Raw genomic sequence first — 15,837 nt, forward strand, 5'->3', positions numbered from 1 at the left:
AACTAATTCCTAGTAAGCTAAGGATTTCTATTATGGTTTAAATACTTTAATATTTCCTTCATAATTTTGTTTAATGATTAATGCTTGTATGCTTATTTGGTGAATAACTCAAAATAGGCTTGGTACCCCTATTTTAAGTTAATGTGCATGCCTTGATATATTTCACTTCTTTAGGGGGAATTATGCATGCTTGTTATATATAAAAAGAGGAAATCAAATTCTTTTTGAAAGGGGGAATATCTCATCCTTGAGATTAATAGAGAAATTGAACTTAAAAAAAAATTCATTGTTTTATGCATGTTTCTATGACACATTTCAAACTCCTTTCTTTTTGATAATGTCAAAAGGGGGAAGAAAAGTTTGAGGATATTTGAAATTTTGAACTTTTGAAAAAGAAGAAGTTTGAGGATTTGAAAAGAAGAAATAAGTTTGCGAAACAATGATTTCAAAAAGACTTCCGCTAAAACTTTGATATCTAAATCGATTTCAAAAAGACTTCCGCTAAAACTTTGATATCTAAATCATTTTCTTTGATAAACGTCCTTTAAGGGAACAAATGCACATATTTAAGGGGAACTCCTGCAAATTTTTTTTTTGTGAAGTCTTCTCCAAAGCTTTCTATAAAACAAAGTGCATTATTGTTGCTTTCAAAATCATTTATAAATGCATATCCTCAAAATTGGTTTGTCATTATCAAAAAGGGGGAAATTGTAAATCATGTTGCTTGTATGCGAAGTTTGTATTCGTAGGTTTTGATGAATGACAAACCAACAAACGACATGAAAGACAAACCAACAAACAACTTGAATGAACAAGCATGATTGAAAGATCAACCAACATTCAACGTTGAGGAATGAAGAGTTGAAAGCAACACAACAACAACAAGAAACTCAAGTCCACAACATTTGAAGACAAGTATAGTGTCTTAGGACTTAGGTAACTTCTTGTTAAGAACCAATTGCTAAATCTCTCAACACACACTCACAAAATATTTTGATGCACATCTTGCAATTCGATGCTAGCCAAATGGTTTAAAAACTTGTTTTCAAAGGTACAAAAGCATAGGAATTGACTCCAACAAGTTTGAGATCAATCCTAAGCATTTTGAAGTGATTTTAAGCCATTCTTTAAGGTTTGCATCGATGCACACTCATCTTGCATCGATGCAAAGCATGCAACGACTTGTTGCATCGATGCAAAGATGTTTGCATCGATGCAACCTAGCTGAAAATTCAAATTTCAGCGTCAAAGACACATTTGCATCGATGCAAAGTGTTATGCATCGATGCAAATAATTCAAAAACATAAAAAACGGCTAGTTTTGACATAAAGGCTCCATCCCATTAATTCCCCAACGTTTCTAAGGTTTGGGGAATCTATAAATGGATGGATTGAAGCCTTATTTCATAATTTTGAGTATTTGGAAACTATCTTGTTCATATTCTTTCATTCTACACATTTTTTAAAGTGATATAATACACAATTTGAGAGAGCAATATCAATTGGTTCAATAGTGCTAAACTTGTAATCATACACTCTTCTAGAGAGTACTCATTTCATCTCAACAATTCTTTGAGAATTGTTTTCTTGTACACCTTGTAAATTGGAGTGTGATCTCCAAGGTTGAGTCAAGAGTTATAAACACTATAGTCGGTGAGGATACCAAAGAGGTATACTAAGTACTCAAGGCAAATCTTAGAGAAGGTATCTCTAAGCGGAGTGGGTTAGTATACGAGTGGTGATCATATACCGTGAGGTGTTAGAAACTAAGGACTCGGACTGTAAAAGGTTTTGCGCGAGCACCTTGAAGCTTGGCAATAGTGGAACTTCTCAATTGCGATTGAGAAAGAAAGTGGACGTAGGACAAGGATTGTGCCGAACCACTCTAAATAGCGTTTGCATCTCTCCAAACTCATCTCTTCAATATTATTGTCTTTTACCTTTAAGCAAATAAATTGTGATCGAAAAGTAGCTTCGTAAGTACTTAAGGAGTGGCTTAAGTCCGATTGGTGAAAAGCTTGATCAATTTATTTGAGTTGGTGTCTATTGGAAAGTAAAAGCTCCTTATAAATGCTTAGCAATTGAGTTAAGCTCTTGGAAAAATACTAGTACAATAACACTTTTGTATATTGTCTTTAACTTTCGTAAAAAGATTTATTGTTATTGCAATACTCAATTCACCCCCCCCTCTTGAGTAATTGTGCATAGGTTCTACAAGATCTGCGTCATTGTTTCCGGTATCTGGATTTTCTTGCTTGGAATCAGATGCTGTATGTCCATCTTCTGGTGAGTTGTCCGCCATTACTAGTTGATCTCTCGGGTCCCCGGCAACGGCGCCAATGTTCCGGGACTTACCTAGAACCGGACGGTGGTTGGGCTTGTTTGTGAGGCCCAAGCGTTGGAGGAGGGTGGTCTCCGACTTGGTTTACGTCTAGGAGCCGCCTCCGAGTTGTGTATGTGAAAGAATGGGGGGTGGTACCTGCAAAGACACTCCGATGCCTAAGTCAGCAAGGGTGTAAGCATGTCTAGAGAGTATTGGGACTTATGAAATACCTGAGAGGTGTCAGTGTATTTATAGTGGTGAACCCATAACTACCGTTGAAGTAGTTCCGCCATTTAAGGTGGATAACCGTCCCTTTATCTTAGGGAGGTTGAGATATGGCTCCTAGAAGTGGGTAGAGAGATTTTAGGGGCAGTTACTCATTTGAATGAGTGGTTATCTGCCAGCTAATCTTCGTCTCGACTTCTTTAAGATAAGTCGTGGTAAGAACCGACTTCGTAGGGAGGAGGTCGGTACAGGACGAGGCTCAACCCTTTGGATTGGGCTTTTCATTTGGACCTGGACCTTATCGTTGGGTCAGTATATGAACAAATATTAAATTCTAAAATTTCAATTATTTAAACTAAATCATATAAAATTTTCATTCTTTTATAACTACTCAATTTTATAGTTTAAATATAAAAAATAATTTAATAATTATAAAATTAGATAAAATTCTAATTAATTATCAAAATCTGATTTAATTAGCTCAAATAAAATAATTTCTAAAAATAAAATTTTTAATGAATAAAATAAATTAAAATTAACTTATAATAAGATTTATTTAAAAATTCTGGGTGAAACAGAATTGTCATGAAAACATCTTTATTAACAATGTTAACCTAAGGATATAATTGACGCATTTGTAAGTAGGAATAAAATGAAACAAATTAAATGTTAAAAATATTTTTAATTTTTTTTTAAATTTCAGAGAGAAAAAGCATATATTTACTGTAGTTTTATCTTGAACCACAATATGAATTGATGGGGGTGTTTATGTTACATTTTTGTTTTTTTTTTTTTCTTTTTGGTGTAATCTTACTAAGACAACTAAAATTAAAGGATTAAAATTCAATATTTAGTGTTTAAATGGCATATGATGCAAGGAGGAAAAATTATTGGCTACATAACTTGATTTCTTAGTCACAAAATTTATTGAATTATTTGATAGATTGCATTTGATAACGTAATATATTCATTCAAAACAAAAATTGATAATTCCAAAATGAAGAAACAAAACAAATGAGAAGCTAAATGATGACTTCATGCCAAATCACAGCAAACAGAGTCTACCATATGGATTATTTAGTATAATAAATTAAGAATATTGAGAGAAAAATGAGAATCCTCAAAGCCAGATTTTATTCAAAATTTTTTCATTTGAAGAGCCAATAATCAGCCATCTTCAAATAATACAGAAAAAAATCACTTTGAATTTTATTCATAAAATTTATTTTTTACTTACATAGAAACTTATCATTGCTTTAAAAAAATTGAAAGAAAAAAAAAAGATAATTTCTCGATGGACATCGCAAATAGATCCTCTTCCCACTCCCTATAATAATGGGACAAGACAAAATAATGAAGTAACAACAGCTGACACTTATCTATCAGACTATCATCATCTATTGATGATTGGCACTGCACATGATGACATGTTCATGGTCTGTGATAAACATATTTTGTTCTTGGATCTACCATGAGACCCTTTCCTCCATTCACTTCTAAATCATGCCTATGTGAAGAAAAACACCAAAATAAATTTTATTCCTTGGTATAAAGTAAAATTTCAAGAGGTATAAATTGAAGGTATGTTTGGTTGTGTAAAAAATAGGGTGAAAATTTTAAACATGATGCTCATCAATGAAAAATTTCATCCCCTTTTTTTAATCCTAAATCAAATATACTCTTAAGATTCCATTTGGTAAGTATTTCTGGACAATTATAAAAACAAGCAAAATGTTTGTCCTGAGACAATTTTCTCAATTTTCTCTCCATGCAAAAACCGAGGATAGTGGAAACCTAAATAAAGAACCATTCTGTCTTGTTTCTTCTTTGAAGCACTTACCAAACATAACTTGAAATTGTATGTTTTATGAACAAAATTATGAACAAAATAAATGCTGATGACTAAGAGAACAAATAACAAAACTCAACTGGAACACAAAATCTGGAATGGTCAATTGCTCACGAGGGACGTATCGGAAGAGCTGCAATAGTCTATCAACATATACCACTTTCTTCCATCCCTAAAAGTTCATCAACAATGACTAAGCATTTGGATATCCTGCAAATGCTATGCAGGTTTAAGTTCAACAAAATAATTTTGATGCATAACTTACCATATTGTCCACGAGCAACTGGAGTGCAAATACAGCTACTTTTAGCCCCAAAGATGGGTGAAGGACATATACCGCCTGTCAAAATATAAAGAACAAATGTTCAACAGTAATGCATGGCAAAATAAAAACATATATTAGCAAAACAAACATATGTGCATACATGTAGGTTCCGCTGGTGCTTCCGACCAAGTATTTGTTGTAATCTTCTCATCCATCCCAAGTTTGGTTGCCTATATAGGAAAATATACTGTAAACAAATTTGAAGCAACTAATTATAGGAATACTAATGTTCATAAAGTTTCATAAAGTAACCTACAGTGAAAACAAATACTTCATAAAATATAACTTGTTCTCTAGTTTTATTTTATAAGATCCATTTTTCTCCAAAAGAAAACTCTTTAACACTTACATCTGTAGTGATGCAGCAGAGTGGAAGTAGACAATAGTATACGGCTTCTGTATTATAGGCTCAAACTCCTGAAATTTAATATAAAGATAATTTTAATTATATTTGAAGAGTAAAAAAGGGAAGAGGAAATAACATAGGAGTTAAAACTTATGGCCATATATGATTTGTGAAGAGAAATAACATTCACAACATTAGATATTGAAACATTTTTAATGGCTTAATTGCCAAAACATAAATATACCAAGAAAATAGGTATAATCAGACCAAATCACCTTCACAACATAGAGCACAAATCGATCCAAATCAAGGCATCTGAGCAAAAAGTGAGCCCCCACAACAACCATGACAGGACGACCCTCACTGTCTACACCTCCATGGTAGCTGAAAAACATAAATACCTCTGAAATTAGGCATATTATCAATCTTAAAACTTGCATAAAATCCTCATACTAAATAGGATAAGTAAAAAAATAGAGATTTTATTATATTTTTTTCTATGATAGAAATCTAATGAGAATTAATTGTTATCCATAACGTTTCCTCTCCTTAGCAAATGAACACCATTTTTTTGGATAAAATCGAACAAAAGAACATGAATACCATCATTATATAAGACTCCAAAAATCAGAAAACTTTCACACTAGAGACTTCGTAGCAATTAGAAACTAATAAATCTAACATATGTGATAATGAAATAGGATACATACATAATTTTCATCTCTGCTATTTCAGAAAGATTCAAGGAATTTGCTTTAGAAAGATATCTTGAGTGTAGAGAATATTCTTCGGCAGCAGACAATGGAGGTCCACCAAGCTCGCCAAGTCCAAGAAATTTAGTAAAATTCCAGCTATTTTGGGCTTTAACAGTTTTCTCCCACTGCTCCAGACGTCTTTCATCAGGGTCTTTAATCAAAGACATGAAGGCAGGATCCAGAAATGAATCCAAATATGATGAAGTCCTATAATAGTTCAATAAAAATGAATATGGTGTTTAATCAAACAAAGAAAAAACTTAAAACAAAACGTTAGTAGTAGCAATTCATACTGTCATGTACGAACATAAAACCAGTGTAAGAGCAACTTGTAAACTGGAAGGAGATAACAAAACTTTATTTTGGCAAGTTTTTATGCACCTTTCGTACTTTTAGAGATGCTGAATGGACATTAAATATCTAGCAATAAATTATCGTGGCCATTGTTAATACTGAATGTTAGGGTTTGCATGAAAAATGTTTTCGCAAATGTCTCATGCAGATGTACTTTAGTTATATGATGCAATATTATTTAGAGAAATAAAGTGAAACACATCATGTGCTGTACACAAATGTAACATTATGTTAATCATATCAGGCCCAGTGAAAATCCATTGTTTATCTATGTTCATATTGTTAATGTGAATTCAGGTTTTGGTATACAATGCAACACACTGAGTTATGTAGAAAAGAAACAGATTATGCAGAAATCTCCTTAAAAGTTTAGAATTCACTAACCTACGAATTGTGCCTACATCACTAACAGGAACATCAGCTGGAGGTTCAGGAGGTCTTCGAACTTGTTTCTTAGGTAAAGGCTTGATTCTAATTTTACGCTCATCTATGACAGTCTCTCCATTCTCATCCCCAACATCTGCAGGAAGCTTTAACAAAGCTACCTCCTCCTCATGTTTATCCCGTGGAAAGTAAAGTGGAAGTAACCTAAGTAGAAACAAAATAAAGGTAAGAACAAATAAGTAACATAACACCCAATATAGAAACCCAAATAGACATTTCCACAAACTTTTGGGAAGTTTATGCCGCTCAAAATAAGTTAGGTATCAACAATAGAGAAACAAAGAACCTCTTATATATTTCGGTATCTAGTGTACTGGTAGTACAAAATACAACAGCAATTATGTTGTCTTTCTGCTTCTCAAGAAACCGTCTAACAGTCCCTGGCACAAGAAGAAAGCTATAATAAAACGATACCAGGTTATCAACATTGAAAATCATATATTATAGGACATAGGTTCACCATGGCATGATTAAATAAGTAGAAGGTTTTCAAAACTGTGTACAATAATGCAATCAAGCATAAATTAGGTTCTGAAAATGCATTTTATTAGATGGAAAGTTAAAATAAAATTAAGCAAACAACAATAAATTGATCGACAACTTCATGAGATAGGAGCTTCTTTTGTTTTGGGGGGCGGGGGGTAGGGAAGTGGGGTAAACTATGCCTATACTATATATGCTATTTTTCAGGTTATTGCCAGCAAAACCTGTTATTTTGATGTTGAATATCCAAGAAAAGTAAGGAACCACACTTTAAAATAAAAAAGTAATCTCATACTACTTGGTTTGAAAATTTAGATACCCCATAGTACCTAAGTCCCTAAAATAGTATGGAACAAGAATCATATATTATATCTTCAAAAGCAGTTTAAATTTAATTCCCAAAATATAAATATAATAAAAATCATACAAAAACAGTAAATTTACAAGAAAACAACTTACTTATAGCTACATGTGCAGCCGGTTCACGAGGATAATTCTTTGCCTCTGTATAAATACAGCTGAAAGCAATGCTGATATATGGCATAGAAGAAGCAAGTTTTAGATCATTGAAGTAACATTGGAGGTTCCATAGTTCCATACTAATAACTATTTCTAGAAAAATTGTGTTAAGTATCGAAGAGAAATGGAAAACCACACTTTAACAGCTAGCTATTAAGGGGGAAGAACTACTTAATGATAACATCAAGCATCCATACTCCCAATATTTGCTATTTAGTATTCACTTTAATCCAACCCATAGGTAACCCTTTTTATGGTGCTAACAACCCAAGCTTTAATACCATTGTTAAATACCTAAGTAAAATGAAAAATCACACCTTAAAAGCTAGCTATTAAAGGAGAAGAACCACTTTTCTTAAATACAACATCAAGAATTCCATACTAGTCGATGTGAGACTTTAGGCAACCCATAATACCAAAGTCCCTAACAAATTGACATAAAATTTGAAACTAAAACCTTTGAAGGCCATTTTCAATTAGAAGCTCCAAGCAAGACCGATAGCAATGACTTAAAGCATTTTCGGCAGCAGTGTGGTACTTCACAGCATACTTTGGTCCAACAGTATGAATAACTTTTCTGCGAGAAATTAATAAAAGGCATAAAACAACATATGGATGGAAACTTAATTTTGTGCAAGAGACTGCAGTAGTGCAGTATGATGTATTCATATAAGGAAGAAATATAAATTTATGAAAAAACAGTAGAATATATTGAAATAACTTGTGCAGATTAACAAATGATTAACCGTCTCCAAACAAAACACATAAGAAGAAAATATTGCTAACTAACATTGCTCTAATTTTACTTAACAAGTGATTGTCAGAGGCTAATACACAAACCTTGCAGGAAGGTTATATGCACAGGTAGCTTTAGCCATCCCCGTTCGGCATCCACCCTATCAAGAATAAAGACGTGCAATATCAATCCATAAAGATGTTAAGGCACTATAGTAACAACACTTAATACTGATGCAATGCTTACATCTTAGCCATTCTTCCTACCAAACTCCTGGCTCAAACAACAATAACAACAAGAGGCTTTTCTCGTATGAATCAACAATGCCATTTTGTTTTTTCAAAAACCAAGTTTTCAAAATTGGAACTTAAAACTGAGTCCTTCATATTTTTTTCACTTCTTAGGGATCTTCTTGGTCTTCTCTACCTCTAAATGTTCTGCACTTTCTATCATGCCTAAATGGCTTCTATTGGACTTTTTTGAATGTCTTAACCATCTTAGGCATGAATCTACTTTTCAAATCTCAAACGGTGTCAATCCTACTTCTTGTCTAAGTAGTCATTCTGAATTGCACTTTATCTTTAGGATTCCTCATCCACTACAACCATACTCATATGTTCAACACATTTATTTGATCACTACAATTATAAGCTCAAATGTCATCAACAATGACCACATGAAAAAATAGTTTTGCAAAGTAATTAATGTGATCTATACCAAAGTTGCGCACTCTTCTGCAAGACCAGGTCCAGCTGCAGCATGCAGCCCAGCGCTGCTATGTGCTTCATCCATGACCTGTGTTAAAGAATGCAACCAGGTGAAGAAACTAATTGTAATATAGATTCCTCATATTTACTAGAGGTCTTATAATATCATTATAATATTGCATAATTATAATGGTCTATGGTTTAGGATAGACAATGTGAAGAAAACTTGAGATCACTTATATTCAACTAAATTCCCTTGGCCACAAGTAAATACAAGTAACAAGTTAACTATTGTTAATGGAAAATAGAAATTAGCATTTGGTTATGTTTATTGGATAAAGGGCACGACGTAAGGTACCATTATTTATCAGCAATAGAATCATCACTAACCTAGAATTCTACTTCATTGAAAACCAAAAAGAGAGCAAGCGCCTCTATAAATAAGCATAAGTTCCTTCTCAAGCCCTTATTGTCCTATTTTGAACTGCACAAATTGTTGTCAAAAGAAAAAGACAGCACAAGATGGTACCTCGGGCATTGCAAAATAACCAAGAACTAAACCTTATTCCACTGGGTATCATCAACTATATGGTAATGAAGCTATAGTATCCTAACGTAAATCATGTTCATCTTTAAAGCCATTTTTCCCCTTGATCTTTTTCTACCTCTAGTTGCTAAATTGCTCTCCACCTAATCTATTATGCTTACCGTATATTCTAGCAGTCTTCTCTAGACATGTCCAACCCAATTTATATGAGATTGTATCCTTATTTTGGTTTCACCATAATAAGGACAATTTTATTTTTAATCATTCCTTCCTAATTTTATCTTACCTAGTTGCCAAATTTTATAATTACCCTCATAAACAATGTTAAACACTTTTATTGTAGCACTAAATAGAACAATAATGACAATGATAACAAATAACAATAAACAAGAAATCATATCTCACCTCATTTGTTGAATTGACCACAGCATCCACCTCAAGGTTCCACGGATTTCCCCTCCACAAGTATATCTTCAAATTAACTTCATTGTCAACAGGAAACCTCGACACAGAGCCAATGCCACCACTGTCGGCTTCTGATTGGGAAGTCAAAGGATCAGGAAAGTACGGATTAGAAAATGATGAATCTCCATTATCATCATATCCCACAGATTGCTCAGCATCAATCCACCGCGGAATTTGATCCAGAGTCACAACGGAGATCCCAGTTTCATTAGGAAATCCAACCTCAGGTGTGGCTGAATGAGCCACAGGCACATACATTGTAGGCACTTCTATAAATAGCACCAATCACACTATTCAGTTTTATATTTTTTCTGTCAATGCCACAACCACCCCACACAATCACAAACTCAACTATGCAATCACCATAATCATAATCAACAGTAATAACTCTACTTCCAAATTCGAACAAATATGAGATTCTAAAATAAAATTTCAATCATTCTCCTTCCAAATTTAAACAATGATATCTAAGATAATTCAAGTGTAATTCAATTCTTCAATTATTATGTTTTGGCATCCAACGAAAAAAGCACAAAAGAAAAAAATAGCACAAATTCATAATTTAAATTTGTATGAAATGGTAAAAATCTAATTTGAGAATAGTTTTATCTCGCAATCCCTTTGAACTGCATGTGAAAAATTCAGAAGACAAGAATGGAAAACCTTAATTGGATGACAGAAAGCATGAAATACCTGGAATTATAATCTAGAGTCAGAAAAGAAAGTGTTTTTTTCTTCTTTCTCCTCAAAGTTAGTTTTGCTGGGATCAAATGAGAAACGCAAACTATTTTTCTAATTTGTGTATTTACGTATAGTTAAAATTAAAATAGAATGCAAATTTTTTAATTTATTTTTGGATAATTAATAAAAGAAAAAATTAAGAGTATATAGCTTTTTGTATTCACTATTTATCAGCGGCTTGCGGATGACGATGGGTCGTAAGTTTTTTGAAATTTTGAGACGAAAATTGTAAAGAAGTCTTGAGGTGCTAATCATTTAACCAACATCGTCGTTGCTAATTAACTGACATTTGTACAGAAATTAACACTTTTTTATATTGGGTTGTTCTATCATTTATTTGGATTCATCTGTACCATATGGTTATATTATATGACACGTGGATAGTTGTCTCCCTTTAAGAGTTTGTTTGGGATTTTTTTAATGATTTTTTTAAAATAAAAATAATTTTATGTTTAAATATTTTATATCAAATTATTTTTTGTTTATTTATTATATTAAAATGTCTTTTTTAATTAATTTTTTTTATAAAAAGTACAAATTATAATTTTTATAAGATATTTTTTATTTTTATTATTTTAATTTTTATCACTAAAATTTTGTCCGCTAAGAAATAAAAAAAAATATTTTTTAATAAAAAAGATTTTTCTTAACAACTTGTCTTAAAAGCATCTAAATAAGTATTAAAAAATATGTTTTAGAGAAACAACTTCAAAGATTAGCATGTGGGTTTGTTTTTTCTTGGAAATAAATAAAAAAAATTTATTTTCAAAAAGTTAGTCAATTAGTTAGTTTAAATGTGTCTTTTAAAAAGTTAGTTAAGGTGAAAAGAACTGAATTCAGTTTATTTTATTTTATTTTATTAGAGTGTAGTTAGATGGAGCAACAGTTATTGAAAAATGAGCATACGCTTTATAAATTGGATCAGGCTAAATATATTGCAGGCAGACTTGATCTAGTGGTACACTTCTTTTATCACTCTTGTTTATTATATTGTAATAACATGTGAATTTGTAATTTTATGTGTTCACCGTTTTTTTTAACTTGTTTATTTTATTTGGTAGGCGCCTTAAATCTTGTGCACCAGACGGAATTTGATGAGACGCCTGCCTTAGCAGATTAGGTCATATTTCAGATGAGCTGGGTCTCAGCATGTGGCGTACATGGTGGAGTTTGAGCGTGATTGACCATTGGCGTTAGCGTTGATAGAGAGATGGAGACCTGAATCCCATATGTTTCATCTGCCATGCGAGGAGATGACTATCACCCTACAAGACATGGCGTACCAATCGGAACTCAGAATCAAGAGTGATCCTTTTAGTGGCTGCATCGGTAGGTGGGAGCAGCACCATGATGGACGGTCCATTGAGGACTTCTGTCTGTAGCTACTGGTACTGTTCCGAGCCCCAAAGCTCGAACGAGGACAGCAAGATGTTAGACCTTTTGCATTAGGCATAGGAGGATGTCTCGATGCGAGGTCTCATGGACGATGTCCTGGTCCACGTGGTGGTAGGCGAGGTCATGGCCAGCAGGATAAATTAGAGTTTTACGCATATAAATGTATAATGTACAACAGTTAGTTTTGATAAAATATTAATTTTGTTATAATTAATATTATTGTTTTAAAGTTCAATCATATATTCCATTTTCAAGTTATCAAACGAAGTGAATTACATAGTACAATGATACGAGAAAAATTGCCAGTAAAGAATTTCTCAATGAAATCTTGTTGCAAGTATAGTTCTAAACCAACAAACAATCTTCAATCAAGATTTAATTTGTTTGTCACAAGTACAAACTCCAATAAAAATAACCGAAGTATTTAAACCTCGAGTCGTCTCTCAAGGAATTATAGGGAAATGTACATGTTATTGGTTATGGGTTGTATATTTTTGGGATTTTGGAATAAGAGACAAGAAATGTAAAGGATAAGAAAGTAAATGAAACTCAAATGATAAAAATATCTTGGCAAGGGTTGATGGTTAAGGATCTCTATCCTTGTTACTAACCACAACATGATAATTGCAAGGATCAATCCCATTAAGTCATCCTCTAAGAAGTGAAGAAAAGTCAAATGGGCTACATTAATCATAGTCCATAAGTCCTAGCCAACTCACTAATTGATTTAGTGAAAGACTAGCGTCAACGGACACCAATTGTCAATCACTTGGACATTAGCAACTCAAGGGTTCCTAAGTTACCATCCCAAGCCAAGAACATAAAAATCTACTCTAACATCCTACCAAGCATTTCATCAAACAATTGGAAGGCATAAAAGGAAAGTAAGATAAAAGTGTAAGAAATGTAAATCTACAACTACCAATTGCAAGAAAAGAAGAATAGCAAAGCAATTAAATAATAAAAGAAATCAAACATAAATTGCATTAAAGGAAAATAAAAGGAACAAGAGTGCATAAACATAAAAGTGACTAGAATAGGAAATTAACAAAAGAACTAAGAAGAACAAGGATGTAGTAACAATAAATTGAAAGAAAAACAAGAATTAAACCTAGATCTAAGAGAATTTACCCTAATCCTAACCTAATTTTAGAGAGAAGAGAGAGCTTCTCTATCTAGAAAACTACCTACAATATGATGCTAGCTAAAACTAATTGCTACCCCCTTGTCCAAGCTCGAATTATGCATGAAATAGCTTCAGGAATGAGTTAGATTTGGGCTTGGGCAGCTCAAAAATCGCTCCCAACTAATTCACTTTAATGAGGTTACGTGATCAGCGTCACTAGCCAAAATCCCTCTTCACACGTATGCATGGGTGACACGTGCGCGTGGCTTGCAAATCTCTTCTCACGCGTACGTGTGGGTGACGCGTGCGCGTGGCCCTTAATTCTCCAAATGCTCATTTCTTTATGCAGCATGCTTTTTTCTTCACCTCTTCCATCCAATACTTGCCTTATAAATCTGAAATTACTCAACACACATATCAAGGCATTGAATGGAATTAAGTGAATTAAATTTATCAATTTAAGGGTCTAAAAAGTATGTTTTCACTCTTAAGCACAATTTAAGAGAGAATTATAAAGTCATGCTCTTTCATTGAATAAATGTGAGATAAGTTGATAAAATCCCCTAAATTAAGCACAAGATAAACCACAAAATTAGAGTTTATCATACAACACTTACAATAATAGAGTTATTCATCCTAAAATGACACTTATAAATAACATCGACTAGACGATGCCTCTCCACTGTCAAGAGCGATACAAGTCTTTCGTGTGTGACCGAGTTGACGACACACTCTGCACCTCTTCTCCTTGCTATACTCAACATCATCCATATTGTTACGAATCCTGAAGCTAACGGAGCGACCTCTCTTCACTCTCATTATCATAGGGTTAGGACGAATACGGGCCCTGTCATAAGATGGCCAGTCATCGAGCAGCTGTATTTTTATTTGGAAACTCAATATAAAGTTCGTTGGGGGTATGGCGAACTTGCCTTAAATTCTAAAAGAAAAAATGTATCTCAGAAATTAAAGTTCAAACAATTTGTTTTTGGAAATAAATTTTTTTATTTATTTCAAAATAAAAAAAACCAGCATGTGGAGTCATATATAATTGTTTTTTTTTTTTTTTTTGGTAAGAGTCGTTTATAATTGTTACTCTGTTTTAACAACTGAAGATGTGGACCTTATGTTTGGTTGCGGGTCATATGGGCTTTTTTAACTTTTAATTTCCTAGATGAGGAAAGGTGAATGTGAATATGTGATTTAACATTGGGTTTCTTTTATTACAAAAAAAAGTTGGATTTCGTTCCTGACCAAAAAAAGATATTGGATTTCTTTTCCAAAACAAAAAAATGTTATAATAAATTCATCAACTTGTATGTAGATATGATCATATGAAAAACACTTTTAAGATGACTTGTGATAACATCAAAGCTATTTCTTTAAGATAAATACTATCATGAAGATTTTATTATTGTCTTTAAATAAAGATATTTCTTTTTTACAATTAGATGATAAAATGTATGGTTTAATTTTGATATGTTATAAAAGTGTTATTTTTTTAAAGTGTGGCTAAACAAACAAAGTACATTTTTAACACAAGAATCTTCATAAAAAGATGTTTTTAGCATCTTCATTTGAGTAGTTGCCTTTCTTTAAACCCGAAACTTTTGATTTTGTTTCTAAAATAAAAGGCAGAGATATATCTCTTGCTGGCGAGTTTGCTTTTTAACAAGGAAAATTAAAATATGAATTATAAAAAAAGACACTTTATATTAATACAATATTATTAATTATTTTATTAATTATTTTACATATATAATATATAATATATATACTAAAATCGGATAAGAGTAGATATTACTTAAAATCAATCTTATTCTGTCTTGTTCCACCAAAATTTGTCTTGACCGAATATGAGCAAAATGAATACCTATAAATTCGAATAGTATTATCATCTTTAGTGTGAGTTTTATAATAAAATATGCTATCCATGTATTCTCTCACAATTTATAAATAAAAAAGAGGACAAATATGAAAATGAAATTAATTTAGGACAAACAAATAATATACAATCTAATTTATTTTATTTAGGTAAATTATTCTATTAAATATTATATATATTTATACATAATTATAACTAAATTGATGGATAATTTTTGCTATTCTAATAATTTAAAATTATTTTATAATGTAGAATTTAGCATTTGAATTTTATAATTTAAAATTTAAGATTTTGTATTTAAAATTTAAAATTTTTAATTAATCTAATAATTGTTTTCATCCTTCGCAAATGTCATAGTATTCCTAACTGTCAATTCTTTCATAATATCGTACCCAATTTTAGGTACACAATACACACTCACACACTCCTCACATACTTATCAATTTTTTCCTTCTCGGTTGCAGCTGATAGGACTCGAACCCGAGACCTTTGTGATGGGGAGAGAGCGAAATGCTGTGTGAACTATGGTTTATTGGCATCAATTTCGATTAAACTACTACAAAATATGTACTGTATATTATCCCATTCGCATATTTTGAAAAATACTCCGAT

General features: G+C 32.2%; 1 protein-coding gene across 4 annotated transcripts; it reads right to left on the reverse strand.

Annotated features, from left to right (window-relative positions):
• Positions 1-2,068: 2,068 nt before the first annotated feature.
• LOC130983142 (uncharacterized) lies at positions 2,069-11,079 on the reverse strand. Of its 4 annotated transcripts, XR_009087263.1 has the most exons (16): positions 10,772-11,078; positions 10,019-10,347; positions 9,077-9,154; positions 8,464-8,519; positions 8,081-8,200; positions 7,564-7,634; positions 6,908-7,001; positions 6,562-6,765; positions 5,779-6,030; positions 5,344-5,452; positions 5,072-5,139; positions 4,823-4,892; positions 4,663-4,737; positions 4,478-4,569; positions 2,554-2,839; positions 2,070-2,479 (listed from the first exon to the last, which is right to left on the reverse strand). XR_009087263.1 is itself a non-coding variant. In XM_057907328.1 (15 exons), the coding sequence occupies exons 2-15, from the start codon at positions 10,334-10,336 to the stop codon at positions 2,830-2,832; spliced, it is 1,617 nt and encodes a 538-aa protein (XP_057763311.1). In that variant the 5' UTR covers positions 10,337-10,347; positions 10,772-11,078; the 3' UTR covers positions 2,069-2,829. The 4 variants fall into 4 exon arrangements, 3 of the variants coding, with proteins under 3 accessions (XP_057763311.1, XP_057763310.1, XP_057763309.1); XM_057907328.1 differs by having other exon boundaries at positions 2,069-2,839; XM_057907327.1 differs by lacking the exons at positions 2,070-2,479; positions 2,554-2,839 and adding an exon at positions 3,681-4,055 and having other exon boundaries at positions 10,019-10,389; positions 10,772-11,079.
• Positions 11,080-15,837: the final 4,758 nt, after the last annotated feature.

Source organism: Arachis stenosperma, chromosome 5, assembly GCF_014773155.1.
Source record: "Arachis stenosperma cultivar V10309 chromosome 5, arast.V10309.gnm1.PFL2, whole genome shotgun sequence".
In the NCBI taxonomy this organism is placed as follows: domain Eukaryota; kingdom Viridiplantae; phylum Streptophyta; class Magnoliopsida; order Fabales; family Fabaceae; genus Arachis; species Arachis stenosperma.